The sequence below is a fragment of the Denticeps clupeoides genome, chromosome 13, assembly GCF_900700375.1.
Source record: "Denticeps clupeoides chromosome 13, fDenClu1.1, whole genome shotgun sequence".
Taxonomy (NCBI): Eukaryota; Metazoa; Chordata; class Actinopteri; order Clupeiformes; family Denticipitidae; genus Denticeps; species Denticeps clupeoides.
This window is the reverse complement of record NC_041719.1, coordinates 3165488-3179770: the sequence shown is the minus strand read 5'-3', so window position 1 is coordinate 3179770 and position 14283 is coordinate 3165488. Positions and strand designations below refer to the sequence as shown.

At 47.6% G+C, this 14283-nt stretch overlaps 1 protein-coding gene across 2 annotated transcripts in view; it reads left to right on the top strand.

Annotated features, from left to right (window-relative positions):
• Positions 1 to 757: 757 nt before the first annotated feature.
• The window catches only part of nlk2 (nemo-like kinase, type 2), a 35620-nt gene continuing 22094 nt past the window's right edge, over positions 758 to 14283 (top strand). The window contains exons 1-3 of one of the 2 annotated variants that reach the window (XM_029000258.1): positions 758 to 1896; positions 1978 to 2063; positions 2186 to 2819. In XM_029000258.1, coding sequence (XP_028856091.1) covers positions 2356 to 2819 — 464 coding nt within the window. In that variant the 5' untranslated portion in view covers positions 758 to 1896; positions 1978 to 2063; positions 2186 to 2355. Of the gene's footprint in view, positions 2820 to 14283 lie in introns of both variants that reach the window. The other variant, XR_003751632.1, reaches the window with a different exon arrangement.

Here is a 14283-nt window from a genome sequence, read left to right as displayed (position 1 = left end):
AGCTCAAACCCCAAGGTGAATAACAGAGTAAATGTGGGACAGCCATGCACAGGAGATGGGAGATGAGAGCAGGGAATAAATACTGTAGAAGTCTGTTTCTCTGAATAAACTGGGAAATTACTAATTATTCATAGCAAACTTTCTAAAAATAAGTTTTGTACGTATTTGTAAAAGTTGACATTTGAGTGCATATGTCCAGATTTAATCGTCACATGGAAGCTAAATTTTTAGAGCAAAAAAAAAAAAAGATCACAACAAAAGGAAGCTTTAAGCGCGGTCAATGTGAGCAAGGTGCATTTAGGTCATGAAGTGGTGTAGAATTATTTGCACCAATTAACAATAAGAAAATCTTTATTAGAACGATGTAAACGTTGTATTAGCGTAGTCGTTGGTATGTCTTCCACGGAGGACTTCATTCAAAACGGTCGCGCTTTGATCAACATCGTAAAACGCTTTTCGACAGGGGAAGTTCCTCCATGTCTTCTGGTGACTGTTGCCTTCCTTGCAAAATCTTTTCTGAGCAAGTGGCTCCCTTGATTCGCCATTTTGGCTCCGTAGCTCCTATAGGCTTCCGGCAACGACGTCTGCAGTTTTAGGCCGTAATGGCGCCAGTTTCCTGAGCAACAGGCCACGGTTCGTTGCAGCCACGCCCCCGAACCCCGTTTGGAATGACGTGATTGGCTCAGCGACATCAAACAGGTTAACGAGGCGCTATGATTGGCCCGGGAGCTGTCAGTCGCAGAAGGGGGCTCGGATGGGTTTGAAGAAGCCTGGACTACGCGTGTGCTTCCCCAGGCAGTGGCAGCGCCATCCGGCTGGAGGGTGAGGGCTCTGGCCGCCTGTTCTGTCGCTGCACGGGAACCCTGGATGTTTTCCTGGATGTTTTCTTCACGGGATTTAGATGTCGGCGCTGCCTGAGTGGACCAAGCTGCGCGGGGGTTCGCCGCCTCGTTGGAGTCGATGGGAAAAATAAGTTGATCTCGTCCAGAAGATTTTTTTTGTTTGTTTCTATTTTATTTTCCTCGTTCCAGAAAAAAAGGAGCATCGATCGCTCGCGTTGAGCAGAAATGACGATTTCAGGAAGCGGCGGGGCGCGGGAGCTGTGACACGCAGGAGCGGCCCCGTTGTTTTCGCAGGAGCAGCTCCGCGTTTATTTTGTATGGTTTTTGTACATTTTTGTTTTTCGGCGATTTTGTTTTTTGGCCGTGTGGGGACTGCCGTTGTATGGAAGGGGTTCGCCCGTTCGCGACGTCAAAAACAGCCAGGCCAGCGGGAACCGGGCCTGACTGAGCGCAGTTGCCAGGCTCGCACTTTTCACGCCAAATTTCGATGTGAACAAAATACTGCTATTTGTAAGGTTTTGCTCTCAGTTTTATTATCTTTTTTTTTTTACTTAATCGCGTTCGCCAAAATGAGATTTTGCTTTACACCGGAGCGCTCAAAATGAAATCTTGCCTTCGTTGTCGCACACCTACATGGCAGCTAAGGGTGCGGGTTTTGTCCCGCTTCGTCTCTATTCTTGCTAGTGAAGTTTTAAACTTCACTAGCATTTAATACAGTAGTTTTGTTGCGCATTACAGACGTACTTTGGTTGCCATTAGAGAACGCCATTAGTTGTATTAGTTGCGGGCCAATTTGCGCGTGTTTTGGTTTTCGTCCAACACCTGGCAACCTAGCCTGACTTGGACGCTGGGATCCTGAACTTCTGCAAAACTGCATGCAGCAGCAGCGGCGGCGGTGCAGGATCAGACAACATGTCCAGCATGGCCAAACTGCAGAGATGAGCACGTAGCACCATCATCATAATCATCACCATCAATATTTTATACGTTGTGCATAATCCCTGGGGGATCCTCCGAGTTCATCACCTCCTCCAGCCATGAGGGAGGTTTGAAGGTTTATTTATTTTATTTATTTATTTTTTTAACCCTTTTTAGAGATCTTTTTAATTTTTTTATTTTTTTTTTTTAACGAAAGTGCATCGTCTTAGTTGTTGTGCGTCACTCTGATGAGAGATTGCGCCGTATCTGCGCAGACTGGGCCGCTTCACATCTTGTGCAGAAGTAGGTCACAGTTCTGGGATGGGGAACCCGGGGTGTTTATGGGTGTAATTATGACACCTGACACTTTTCTTCCCTTTACATGCCCGACCTTTTTCGTTTGACGCTTCTGTTTTTCCCATGAGGCATGACAGATGACAGCCAAATGACAGTCTGACAACCGGTGCCTCTGGATTGACGGGTCACTCATCCTTTTTTATTTTGTAGTTTTTGGCCGGAAGATCTCATTGTACTCCTTCCCGTTTCAGTTTTTACATTTTTTTATTTTTTTTTTTCCCGTTTTGGTTGGGAGTGAATGGCGCTCTGTGGAACAACGGCGACCAATGCGGCAAAAATGATGGCTGCGTACAACGGCGGCGCCGGGGCAGTGGCCACCCATCACCCCCACCACCACCACCAGCTGGCGCACCTCCCGCCCCCTCACCTCCACCACCACCACCACCCGGGCCAGCACCACCTCCAGCACCCCGGCTCGGCCGCGGCGGTGCACCCTGTACAGCAGCACGCGTCCACGGCCGCCGCCGCCGCAGCGGCCGCCGCCGCGGCCGTCATGCTCAACCCGAGCCAGCAGCAGCCCTACTTCCCCTCCCCGGCCCCCGGACAGGCCCCGGGGCCGGCCGCCGCCGCCGCCCCCGCTCAGGTCCAGGCCGCCGCGGTCAAGGCGCACCAGCACCACCACCAACACTCCCACCACCTGCAGCAGCAGCTGGACATCGAGCCGGACAGACCCATCGGCTACGGGGCCTTCGGCGTGGTCTGGTGAGTGGCCACGGCGCCGTTCTGATCAGCTGATGGGGGTGGGGCTTCCAGGAACCATGCAATTGTTTGTGTTCTGAGTTATAGTTTTAATCGATTTAAAAAAAAAAAAAAAAATTCTCTTCATCTGGGATGACATTGGATCCATGACAACCGCTTATAAAATGTAGTCAGTGCCTGGGCCGCAGGCCACGGGTTCGAGCCCCCAGGTCGTCGTCGCCGCGTTGCTCCGTCTGATTTCTAGAGGTCTTTATTTGCCCCTCTGTGCGTGCTTTTAGCCCGGTGTCTGGTGTTGCGGCGCAGGAGAGGCTTTAAGAGCTTCTTGGCATGCTGTGGGGACCTTGGGCAGCCCCGATAAGCCCCTTTAAAGACGCGGGGATTAAATGTTGTTGGGGTTTTTTTTTTTTTTTTTTTTTTTCCCACCGATTTTCTTTTGCTCTTGACCTCCATCTCTCGAGTCGTTCCTGTGACACTCTCTTTCTGTGTGATTTCATGTCTACGAGATGAGAGGTTTATATTAATTCTGACTTATTTATAGCGCTGCACGTGATACAGGCCCACTTATAATACTTCTAGAAAGTGTGAAATGACAGAGAGCATGCGGTATTCTGAATGGATACGGTGCGATGTGTTTTACGGTGCTGACATGCAAAGGTTTGCACGACTGGGCACTTTGTCATCAATTTAATTTAGTCTGCTTTCCGATTCACACGGCGTATGCAGTGTCTTTTGGAGATCACAAGGGGGCGATGTAAAATCTGCCCACCTCGATGATCAAGCAGCTTCATTATGACATTGAATACTAGGGATGCGATCGATCGAGTTCTGATCCGATACTAATACTGTCTTATTAAAGACGACTTTTTCCGAATTAAATACTGTTTCCTTGTAAAACAACTATGCAGTGGACGCTGCTAGGAACAGTCCGGTTTTTCGTTTTTTTTTGGTATTCTCTGGCACGATGCCCGTCAGCAGACGCCGCGATGGACCAGCCGGTCTGGTCGTCCTTCCTGGCGCACCCCTCACCATTCACCCCAGCTGGGGACCGCCTCCAAGAAAGGCGTGGTCACATGCGCCCCCAGTGGCGGGGTCGATCTTAGCACTAAGTATAAAAACCATGGAAAAAACCTGCAATGTACTTGAATTTTTGGGGTTTTGTAGATCGGCAAACAGTTACCAATCTCCAGTTCGAATATTTCGGTAATTATTAACCTTTATAGTCATAGTTATAGTGCATGAATCCCTAATAAATACCATTAGACGTGTAAGATTTTGCTCCGGTTTATTAATGGTGTTACGGCTCTAAGGGACTTTTTAATCGTCGGGGTTGCCAGGTGTTTATGTGTCTGTGTTTCGAACCTGCCGCGTTTTAAAGCGAGCACTAATGATGGCCGTACGCGGTTCCGCCTGACTCGCCACCGGACCGCCTCGGCCCGACCTCCGTGTTTCTGCACGTCTTGTATGCGGGACCTTTTAAATAGAGCCTCGCACCTCGCCATACGCGGGGAGGAGGGTCGCAGCGACTCGAGATTCGACTTCCTGGAGGTAGTTGGAGTTTCCAGCCTGTGCGTGGTTTTCCAGTCGCTTGCGTGAAATTTACCGTCTTTTGAACTTTTGAAGGTCGGTGTGGCGGCGAATCCCACTGGGACGACCGGCTCCGACTTTGATGACGTTCCTTTGGGAACTGAGCAAGAACGTCATGTATTGAAGGGGTACAGGCTTGATGGAGATATAACGAGCAAATATTAAACCAAAAATGAGAACAAATCGCCTTCTTAAAGCGATACAGACACCACCTCACCAGTTTTATCCCTTTTTTTTACATGAAATCTTCGCTTTTGAGGGTTATTACGGCTCATAAATACACCCACAGAAAATGAAACCCACCGTTTTCTAACGACAGAAGCATAAAAGAGAAGCCAGTGCAGGAAGGTTTGTATTGACCTTCTGGAAGGAATCTGCCGGCTGCTCTGCAGGCATCTATTTGCCATTAGATTTTCCGTAGCGTTACGCCATTGTTCTATTTTACGGCACTATAAATTCAGAAGTGGTGCTGGTTGTTGGGCAGCCAGTGTCCAGGGGGCTGATGGGAGAATGCGTCGGAAAACGAAGTTTGCAGCATTTCGGTATTTCCACACTCATTATTCGCGCAGGGTTGTCCAGATAATCCCGCCCGTAGCCGTAAGGTTGAAAACTGGCTGTATAAATAATACAAAAGTACCGACGAGTAACGGAAGTAAACCCGTGCGTGGCTGACGGGAGGGATAAAAACGGCGCGTGGTTAAACCCGGAGCGGGGACTCTTGATGTTTAACCGCCCGTGTCCTCCTCTCGGTGGACGGTGGGCGGGGTTTCGCCATTTCTACAGTAGGGCCGATGGAGTAAGTGTGGATGATGAGCCGCGCCCGGAAGGTATTTACAGTCCCGGCTCGAGAGCGGCCATATTGGCTGGAGGGTCCCTGCGTGTCACGTTTGAGTAATGGCGCTGCGGCTGCGGCTGCTCCGGCCCTGGCGTGGGCCGCATGTCACGTGCTTAGCCGCACGCGGCCCGTGTGGAATTCCACGGGGTCGTTTCAAGTTCAGACGTAAATTGTGCAGACTGTACTTAACCCCGAAAAATAAAAAAACTGTTTTACTTTTTTCATTTGTGTGCATATTCTCTAAACTGAAGTGCATTGTGGGAGGCGGTGTTCCCGTGGTTACAGGTGACGGCGAGGGATAAATCAGCATGTGTTTGTGTTGCTTAGTAACCTCAGGGAATTAAAAGGGGCGTGTGGGGTGTTGTGGACTTTACGATGCATTTGGGAAAATGAAGTCTGAGCGCGAGCGTGTCAGTCGAGATATTGAAATCTCTGATTGTGTGGGAGGCGGGGCTGCACCTGTGATTCCGGAAGCTTCCGGAATCACAGCGGCGGGGCTCCAGCGGCCAGAATTCTCTGGAGATTCCAAATGATTGCTCCGGTTTGGGAATCGGGGCGCTTCTGAAGAACAGCTCTTCCAGCAGCCCAACCAGCGCCACGCCTTCTAAACAAGCGCCGCCGCGGCGATCACAGTTCAAAAGTCGCCGTAGCCTCAGACCAGGACTGGCGGCACGCCGGACGGGTCACCTTGCGCCACGGATTCGGTCGGAGCCAGTCTTAGCCTCGGCGACGCTTCATTCGGGAATAAAACGGAAGCGTCGTGATGAACACATGTCCGTGTGTACGCATGCTGGCTCCCGTGGAGGCGTGAGATGCCCCAGATGCTTTGACCTGCGCGAGGAACCCTGCTCGTTCCGTACGGAGGCTCGGGGTCCTTGTTGCCAGGCGACATGGGCGTGGGGAAGCGGGATCGGCTGTAAAGAAGGAACTTTCTCGGGGTATGGCGGTTTTTAGATCCCTGTGTTTCTCAACAGTCTTGCCGATGACCTCCAAACAAGTTGCCACACGCCTGCGGCCCAGCATGACCTCAGCCCGGTGGGACGGCCTGCAAGTTGGTCACATGCGTTAACCTTGCATTACAGGGTGAAACGAAAAAGTGGCAAAATAGTAGTTTGGTCATTTGGAGTTAAATGGTGACCATGTTACGTACCGTTACTACTTCATAGTAATATTAATTAGGAAACCTGCTGACCATTCATGACCGCTGACATCGTAAAAGCTGAGTAAACATGTAGTAGTGGGGAAATGGAAGCGAAATGGAACATAAGACCCTGGAGTGTTTTCCATATAATGATGTATTACCATGTTATGATGGTCCTGATCTTTTTTTTTTTTTTTTTGGTCTCTTTTTGTCCGTAATGCAAAAACGTAAATGCATTTCTTGGCTCAGCAATGAGTTTAATAATGGCTAAATGCCGCTTGGTCTGTTTAATCACTTTTACATATTGCTGCATGGTCAAGTGTGTACCGTTTTTTTGACCAACGTGCTTGAGGCCACTTTAATAAACTCAATCAGCAACTATTCAAAAAGAGACAAGCAGGAAATATTCTAATTAAAAACAATAGTTGCTGCATCGCATTAAAGCAATAAGCCCCCCTATTTAGGGCCATTGTTCAGGGACATTTTTTGGCACAATGGCAGTGATTACAATAAAATTCCCAAATTTTCAGGCATAATTACGTGGATTCATAACAATCGTTTACATAAACAATTTTGCGCTATTAACAGTCTTCGGTTGCCTAGCAACTCGTCGGCAAATGCAAGTTGCTGTTGGATGCATTTTACACCTTTTTATTGCCATTTGTATTTGCATTGTGACTATAATGCCACGCCCTCCGAGTCCATTTTCTGTCAGGTTGTCCCAGGCTGACTCATGCATTATTAAGCCTTCATATTTTTATTTATTTTTTGTTTGTTTCTGCTGTAATGCCGCGGACAGCCCGGAGCTTTTAGTGCTGCCAGCATGAAAGGGTGGGAGACGAGAGGCTTTTTACAACGGCTCTGCCACGGCTTACTTTCTGAAGAGTGTGTTTGTGATGGTAGAAGGAATCAGGTCCGTTAACCCTTTTCTTTCCCCCCACCGGGTCCGCTCAGGTTATTTTAGGTTCCATTGTTCTGCGTAGAACCTATTTTTATTTTTTTTTTTTTTGGTCATCTTGTCCCTGCCCCAGCACAGACGAAAAGCAAAGGTGAAGAGGAGTTAACCCCTGATGCCGGCACGCTGAAGTTGGAGATGCGTGTATCTGGGATATTTATGCGAATTAGTATGCGAATGTATTGACTTACCCCTGTATAATACTGAGTTACTGTAGCGTCAAGTTCTCTATTTAGTTCACATCTAGCTAAAATATAATCAATTTGCAATGGCTATTGAGCAATTCTAATTTGATTTCTGATGCCATTCTATAGAGATATCGAAATAAAGATTACAGCATATAGTAAATTCTGTCATATACAGTACAGGCCATAGGTTTGCACACCTTCTCATTCAATGTGTTTTCTTTATTTTCTTGACCATTTACGTTGGTAGATTCCGGTGACTGTGGAGGCCAGGTCTCCACTTTTTGTTAAGTACATAATTGTACATGTGTTCATTCATAGTTTTGATGCCTTCAGTGAGAATCTACCAATGTAAATGGTCATGAAAATAAAGAAAACACATTGAATGAGAAGGTGTGCAAACCTATGGCCTGTACTGTATATGACAGAATTTACTATATGCTGTAATCTTTATTTCGATATCTCTATAGAATGGCATCAGAAATCAAATTAGAATTGCTCAATGCGCGTTCAGGCTGTTCACTCCGATACTGAAGAAGACCACTTTCGTACTGTTCAAAGTACTTTCCTGCAACATCTTACCCTGTTAATATCTCATGTTTCAGGGGGTGGGGGCCCTGTGCTACATATTTATTTACAATTTCTCTTTTCTTTTAAAAATCAGTTGGAGCGGCTTATAGGTGTAGTCCGGACTTTACAATAATTACATTTTAGTGCACATAGTGCCTGACACTTCCTACACCAACATGACTGCTGGCTGTGGAGTGGCGAGTTGGGTGTGGAGGACCCTTTGGTATAAATTACAAATGCTCTTCTGCAAGAATGGGCAAAAATTTCCCATCAGCAAAAACTTCTTTTACATTTTTTATAATGCGTTCTGAGACACCTTTACATTTATCAGACACCCTTATCCAGACTTACGATCAGTAGTTACAGGGACAGTCCCCCCTGGAGACACTCAGGGTTAAGTGTCTTGCTCAGGGACGCAATGGTAGTAAGTGGGGTTTGAACCTGGGTCTTCTGGTTCATAGGCGATTGTGTTACCCGCTAGGCTACTACCTATTGAATTGCAGGATCTGTGTGTTTCTGTGTTTGGTTCAGTGGACGAATTTCACACTCTGCACCTTTTTAGTTCAATGAGATGGTCAGTCTGCGGAGAAGCCTGATATGGACCGATTTCATCCCAGCATCGTTCCAATGCAGCCACCTCTCCTGCAAACGCGGATTTGAACGTGTCCCCATCTTGTCACAAACAGCAGGTGATGCTGCACTCCCAGAATTCCCTGGGCCGGTGCTTTTGTTGATGTTCCCAGCTGTCTTTCTCAGAAGAGCCCCACACAATCCCTACAGAAACATGGGCTGGCGCTCTCGTGGCCTGCGGGGGGGAGGAGGACTGGGGATTTGGGGTGGGGACTCGGCCGCTGCCAGGAACACGGATGGAGTTCCGTGAGAGGAGGGAGGGATGAGTGAGGATAAGTGAGGGCTATTTTAAAGGCCAGAGCTGATTAGACCGACATCCTGAGGAAATGGCGGGGGGTGGGGATTGATTATCAGGCACTTGGGAGCAGGAAAGCGAGAGACGAGTCGAGACAACGTCCACTTTTCTTTTTTTTTTTTTTTTTTTTTTTCCGTTCTTCAGCAGAAGGGAGTTGGCCGAGGAGATGAACGCAAAATCTTCTGAAAAGCGAGACCAGCTCCCATTCTGCACCGGCGGCGTCTGATTGGTTCCTCTGATTGGTCTGTATCGCACTCTCGCCCATCACCCCAACCCCCCACCGGGCGCGAGAGATGGAGCGTAATCGTTGCGGTTTTAAGGGTGTAATGTTTCTTCCTCTGGATCAGATCGGATTTGAACGAAGGCGCGGCCGCCGACACAATCATGCGTCGTTTTCCGCTCTCAACGCCCACATCTGCAGGGAAATCTGGCGCCGCCCATTTCGTCGGCCCGTCCCTGCCGCGATTGGGGATGAATGTTTTCGCCGTGTTGCCAGAATGGTCAGGATGACGGATGTTCGATTAAAAAAAACAATCTGATGCTTTTTGTCTCTCTTTTTTTGGCCTTTTATTTTTTTAATAAGTTTCATTTGGCTCTCTGAACGGCTCTTATTTACTCCAGCATCGTTCTCCCTTTAACAAGCCTTTAAACTCGTCCAATTTCAGATGCATGACTTGGTTATTAGTTACTGGGCAACAAATGGAGCGGGGAAATGGTGAGGGGAAATACATATATTAATATGTGCTGCTCATTGCTTTGGTTTCAACACGTTTCGCTCAAACCAAACCACCTAGCAGGAAAAAATCTATTTTATTATTATCTTTAGACCGCATCATTTGTCCTCACTAAAGCAAAAATCTAGAAAATATTCTGAAACCTATTGAAATTAGGTTTCTGTAAACAGAATCTATTGATTCTGATGATTTATGATTGGAATAAGAGCGGCGTGGTCTCTTGTTTTCCTGCCGCGGGTTTCGACTGGAGACCCCCTGGGCGTGGCCCTGATGGTAGTTATCAGTGGTCTGCACCTTCCCCTGACCACACCCCACCCCACCCCACCCAGAGCTGAGTACATCACAAGATCGTCATGGGAAATACCAGCATGTTTCTGGGTCCATGCATAGTAAACACATACATTTTTTCAAAAAGAAAGTTAATATTCATTTAACATTTACTTTTCATTTCTTTGCTTGTTTTCCCTGAATATATTAAATCGGTGTGGATTGTGTGGTTTAATATAATGACACTGACAACAGACAGACTTTTCAGTTTTTGTTTAATTTGTGTCTTCAAGATATTAGGTGTGTAACATCATACTCAACTGAGGCAGAGGTGGCCTAGCGGTTAACACTAGAAGTACCAGGTTTTTCTGAACCCCTCAGCTCTAGCAGAGGTAGGCCAAATGGCCCCTTGGTTGGGAACTAACACCTCAATCACCGACAAATGGCTCCCATTCATTTGTAAATGAGCGGCCCCGTAATCAGAAGGTTGTCGGTTCAAATCCCGATCCACCGAGGTGCCACTGAGCAAAGCACCGTCCCCACGCACTGCTCCCCGGGCGCCTGTCATGGCTGCCCACTGCTCACTCAGGGTGATGGGTTAAATGCAGAGGACAAATTTCACTGTGTGCACCGTGTGCTGTGCTGCTGTGTATCACAATGACAATCACTTCACTTTCTTAAAAAAAAAACAAAACAAAAAAAAAACTGACATTTAATTGACATTGTGGTGTTTTTGTTCCAAGGCTGAACTTGTATTAAATTGTGTCCTGAGTTTTATTCATTTTTGGTTTGATTTTGAATGCAGAACATTGTTTCCTTGTGTTTGCCTCTCTGATCAGACCAACTAAAGACACACACTCACTCACTCATACACTCACTCTGTGGCTTATGTGTCTTCACCCCCTCACCTTCCCCGAAAATCCCTCTCTCAGCCATATGGTTCCTCTCCTGATCCTCATCCTCATCCTATTTGTGTGAGGACTTTACCTTTTGTGTGCTCTCCGTGTATGTGTGTGTAACGGTGGAACTGGAGTGGGGACTAATGACGACGTGTGCGGGTCCAAGCCTTGGGACAGGGAGGCTGGATTTGTCCCTTCTGTCCCCCTCAGACACTCACATGCTGACAGACCGTGGGTGGTGAAATAAAGCGCCCTGACGCACACACTCTGTGTACAGGTGACGGGACGATGCTGATCAGGGATCAGCATGACCTGTGGTGTGTGTTCTCAACATTTCTATTAAAGTTCGAGCAAATTCATTTTCTTACAGCTAGTAAACCTCATCCGAGTTCTACATTGTAAGACAAAATGAGTGGCAGGCAGAAATATTGCATGAAAAAACCGATTCACCCTTGATTGCAACGTGGTGGAAAAACTGCGTTCGATTCGAATAATTTTGAGTTCTGGTGTGTCTGATTATTTCCGTTCCGTTGCCCCATAGAACAAGCGTTTCGATTTATAAATATAGGCGCTTGAGACGTTTTCACGCTCCATTCGATTCGAATAATTTTGAGTTCTGGTGTGTCTGATTATTTAATTTATAACATTTTTAATGAATTAATTAATCCCCCCCTCCCCCCCTCCCTCCCTCCCTTTTCTGTTGCTACGTTGCCGGAGGCCTGAAGGTGACTGTGATGCGCCTGCAGGGCGGGGCGAATGCCGCACTGCATGCCCTCTCTAGCCACCACAAAAGAAGCGTAAATCCCAGTCGGCCGCCACCCGCAGCGCCTCTAACCGTTTTTAATTGGAATACAGAATTTTTTTTTTTTTTTTTGGTGCCCTGAGCTTCACCAGCTCTTCCACCTGCCATCAGGCCGAGAGTTTTTATTAAATTAGCACTCGCGCTGTACTGGGTACCTGGATGAGTACAGTACATCCCAACCGTTCTGTCACAACAGGCTTCTCGAAACTCGACTATCGTAACTCTCTCCTGGCCGGAGCCTCTGCGGTCACCATAAAACCCCTCCAGATGGTCCAAAACGTGGCCGCCTCTTCTCCCGTCTCTCCACCGGCTCCCGGTAGCTGCTCACATCGAGTTTAAATCCTTGATGCTGCCTACAGGGCTGTAAATGGAAGTTCTCCCTCTTACACCAACACACTACTAGTTACACTCCTGCACGCCCTCTCAGATCTGCAAACGAAATGAGACTTAAAAATTCCCTCTTCACGGGGCCTCCGGTCCCAATCGACTCTGTTCTCCTTTGTTGTCCCTGGCAGGTGGGACAACTTGTCCCATTGGACTAGCCGAGACTACCACCACCTTCAAGAAGCAAAAAAAAAAAGTATTTCAGACGAATCTAACTAACACACGCACACTCTGCACAAAATAAAAAAAATATTAATAATAATTTTCTTCGTCTAGCACTTAAAAATTTCCGAGCGTGTTCTTTGTTCTGACAAGTTCGGCCTCATCAGGGCTCTTAGTTTTGTAAACTCAAAATCTATAGAAATCGAACGAGAATTTTACAGTACAGTAAACCATGAAGAAAAACCGGCTGATGTCGAGGTGAACAAGGGCCCAACTGTTACAACGGTACCACGTTGTTTTAAAATGCAGCTGCCGAGGAGAGAGCAGAAAGGAGCGGTCCGTCGGACATTTCGGGGTTCCGTTGCCCCATAGAACAAGCGTTCCGATTTATAAATATAGGCGCTTGAGACGTTTTCACGCTCCACGGAGTAATGGAATCATAAATAATTCACAATCCGGAGTCGTTCGTCGCGGCGCTGCCGCGCTTTGCGTTGATGTAACCAGCGGTGCCGGTGGCGTAGTATGTGCCGAGGTCATGCGGACGAGGGATGACCCGGTCACATGATCACCACGTCCACCATGGCGCCGAACCTCCATCCTGGAGGCTCTGCGTCGCTATAAAGATAAATGACTGGTTTATAAAATCGTGATTTATTAACCCCATGGCCTGTCACTGATTCCCCTTCTCTGCAAATTAGTCCCAGGACGTTCTGCAGGGTTCCGCGTTGTTCGCTAACCTGGAACTTTCACGTTTCACAGCAAAATAAATATTCTAATTAGTTTGAATACTGGAGCAGAGTTGTCCATAAACCCCATTCGGCATCTTTTTGCAAACCTTCTACAAATATGCTAACGGGTATTTTTTTTTTAGTAAAGATATAATAACAGCTGTGGGCGGAGCAACGATAAAAGCAGAAGAGCGGAGCGGGACGGATGTTGCCTTCCTCACGGGCGCGCACATCATTTTAATAACTGTCCGCGTCGCCCAATTTTATCCCATTAATCTGATGCTCCGGCGAGATTAGACGTGAGCCGCTGAGCTCTCCCTGCCCCCGCGGAACGCTTTCTTAAAATCCGCCCCGCCCACCGGACTCCGCTTCCTCTCCTGCCGAAGGGACGTTCCCCTGCACGACTTCATATTTTCACCTTTTTCTATTGGAGAATTGGAAAATAACTGGGTCATCGGCCCGGAGCAGCCAGAGCGGAAGGTGATTGGCTGAGGCATCGCGATGCATCCCATACATTTTCTACATAAAGAATAAAGTGAAGAGATTGTCACTTGTGATACACAGCGCACGGTGCACACAGTGAAACGTGTCCTCTGCATTTAACCCATCACCCTGAGTGAGCAGCGGGCGGCCATGACAGGCGCCCGGGGAGCAGTGTGTGGGGACGGTGCTTTGCTCAGTATCACCTCAGTGGCACCTTGGCGGCTCGGGATTCGAACCGGCAACCTTCTGATTACGGGGCTGCTTCCTTAACCGCTAGGCCAGAACTGCCCCATGGCCTTTGACTGCTATTGGTCGCGTGAAAAATACGTCACAGTGTGCAGCGGTCGAAGCTCAACCAATTTCAACTTTGACCGTTGTTTTTCAAACTCCGACCCGGGGCGGCCACTATACATCATTATGACTTAATCGATCATGAGGTTCATTTCAACACCTCTAGTCTCCGCCCACCGCTTTAAAGCGCCTCAGACGCACGTGTACGGCAGTTTTTTTTCCCAGCTGCACCAGTAACACCAGTTCGTGCCGTACTGGGCAGGGCAACATTTGCCTGTTTGTGGCTTCAGCAGAGAATTCAGCTTCTGGTGCAGAGAAAAGAGAATCCGGACGCTGTCCTACTTCCTGTATTCGTCTTTGGTGGAAATAAAACTTTGCCGTTTGCTCGGTCGTTAATGATTCACGTGTGTAAATTGTGTGTGTCAATTAAATAAGTAAATGGGCCTGTTTGGCTGCTAAAGCACTGGGAGTTTTAAATAATTGAATGAACACTTAACTCAAGTTACACACAAAATCCATTAT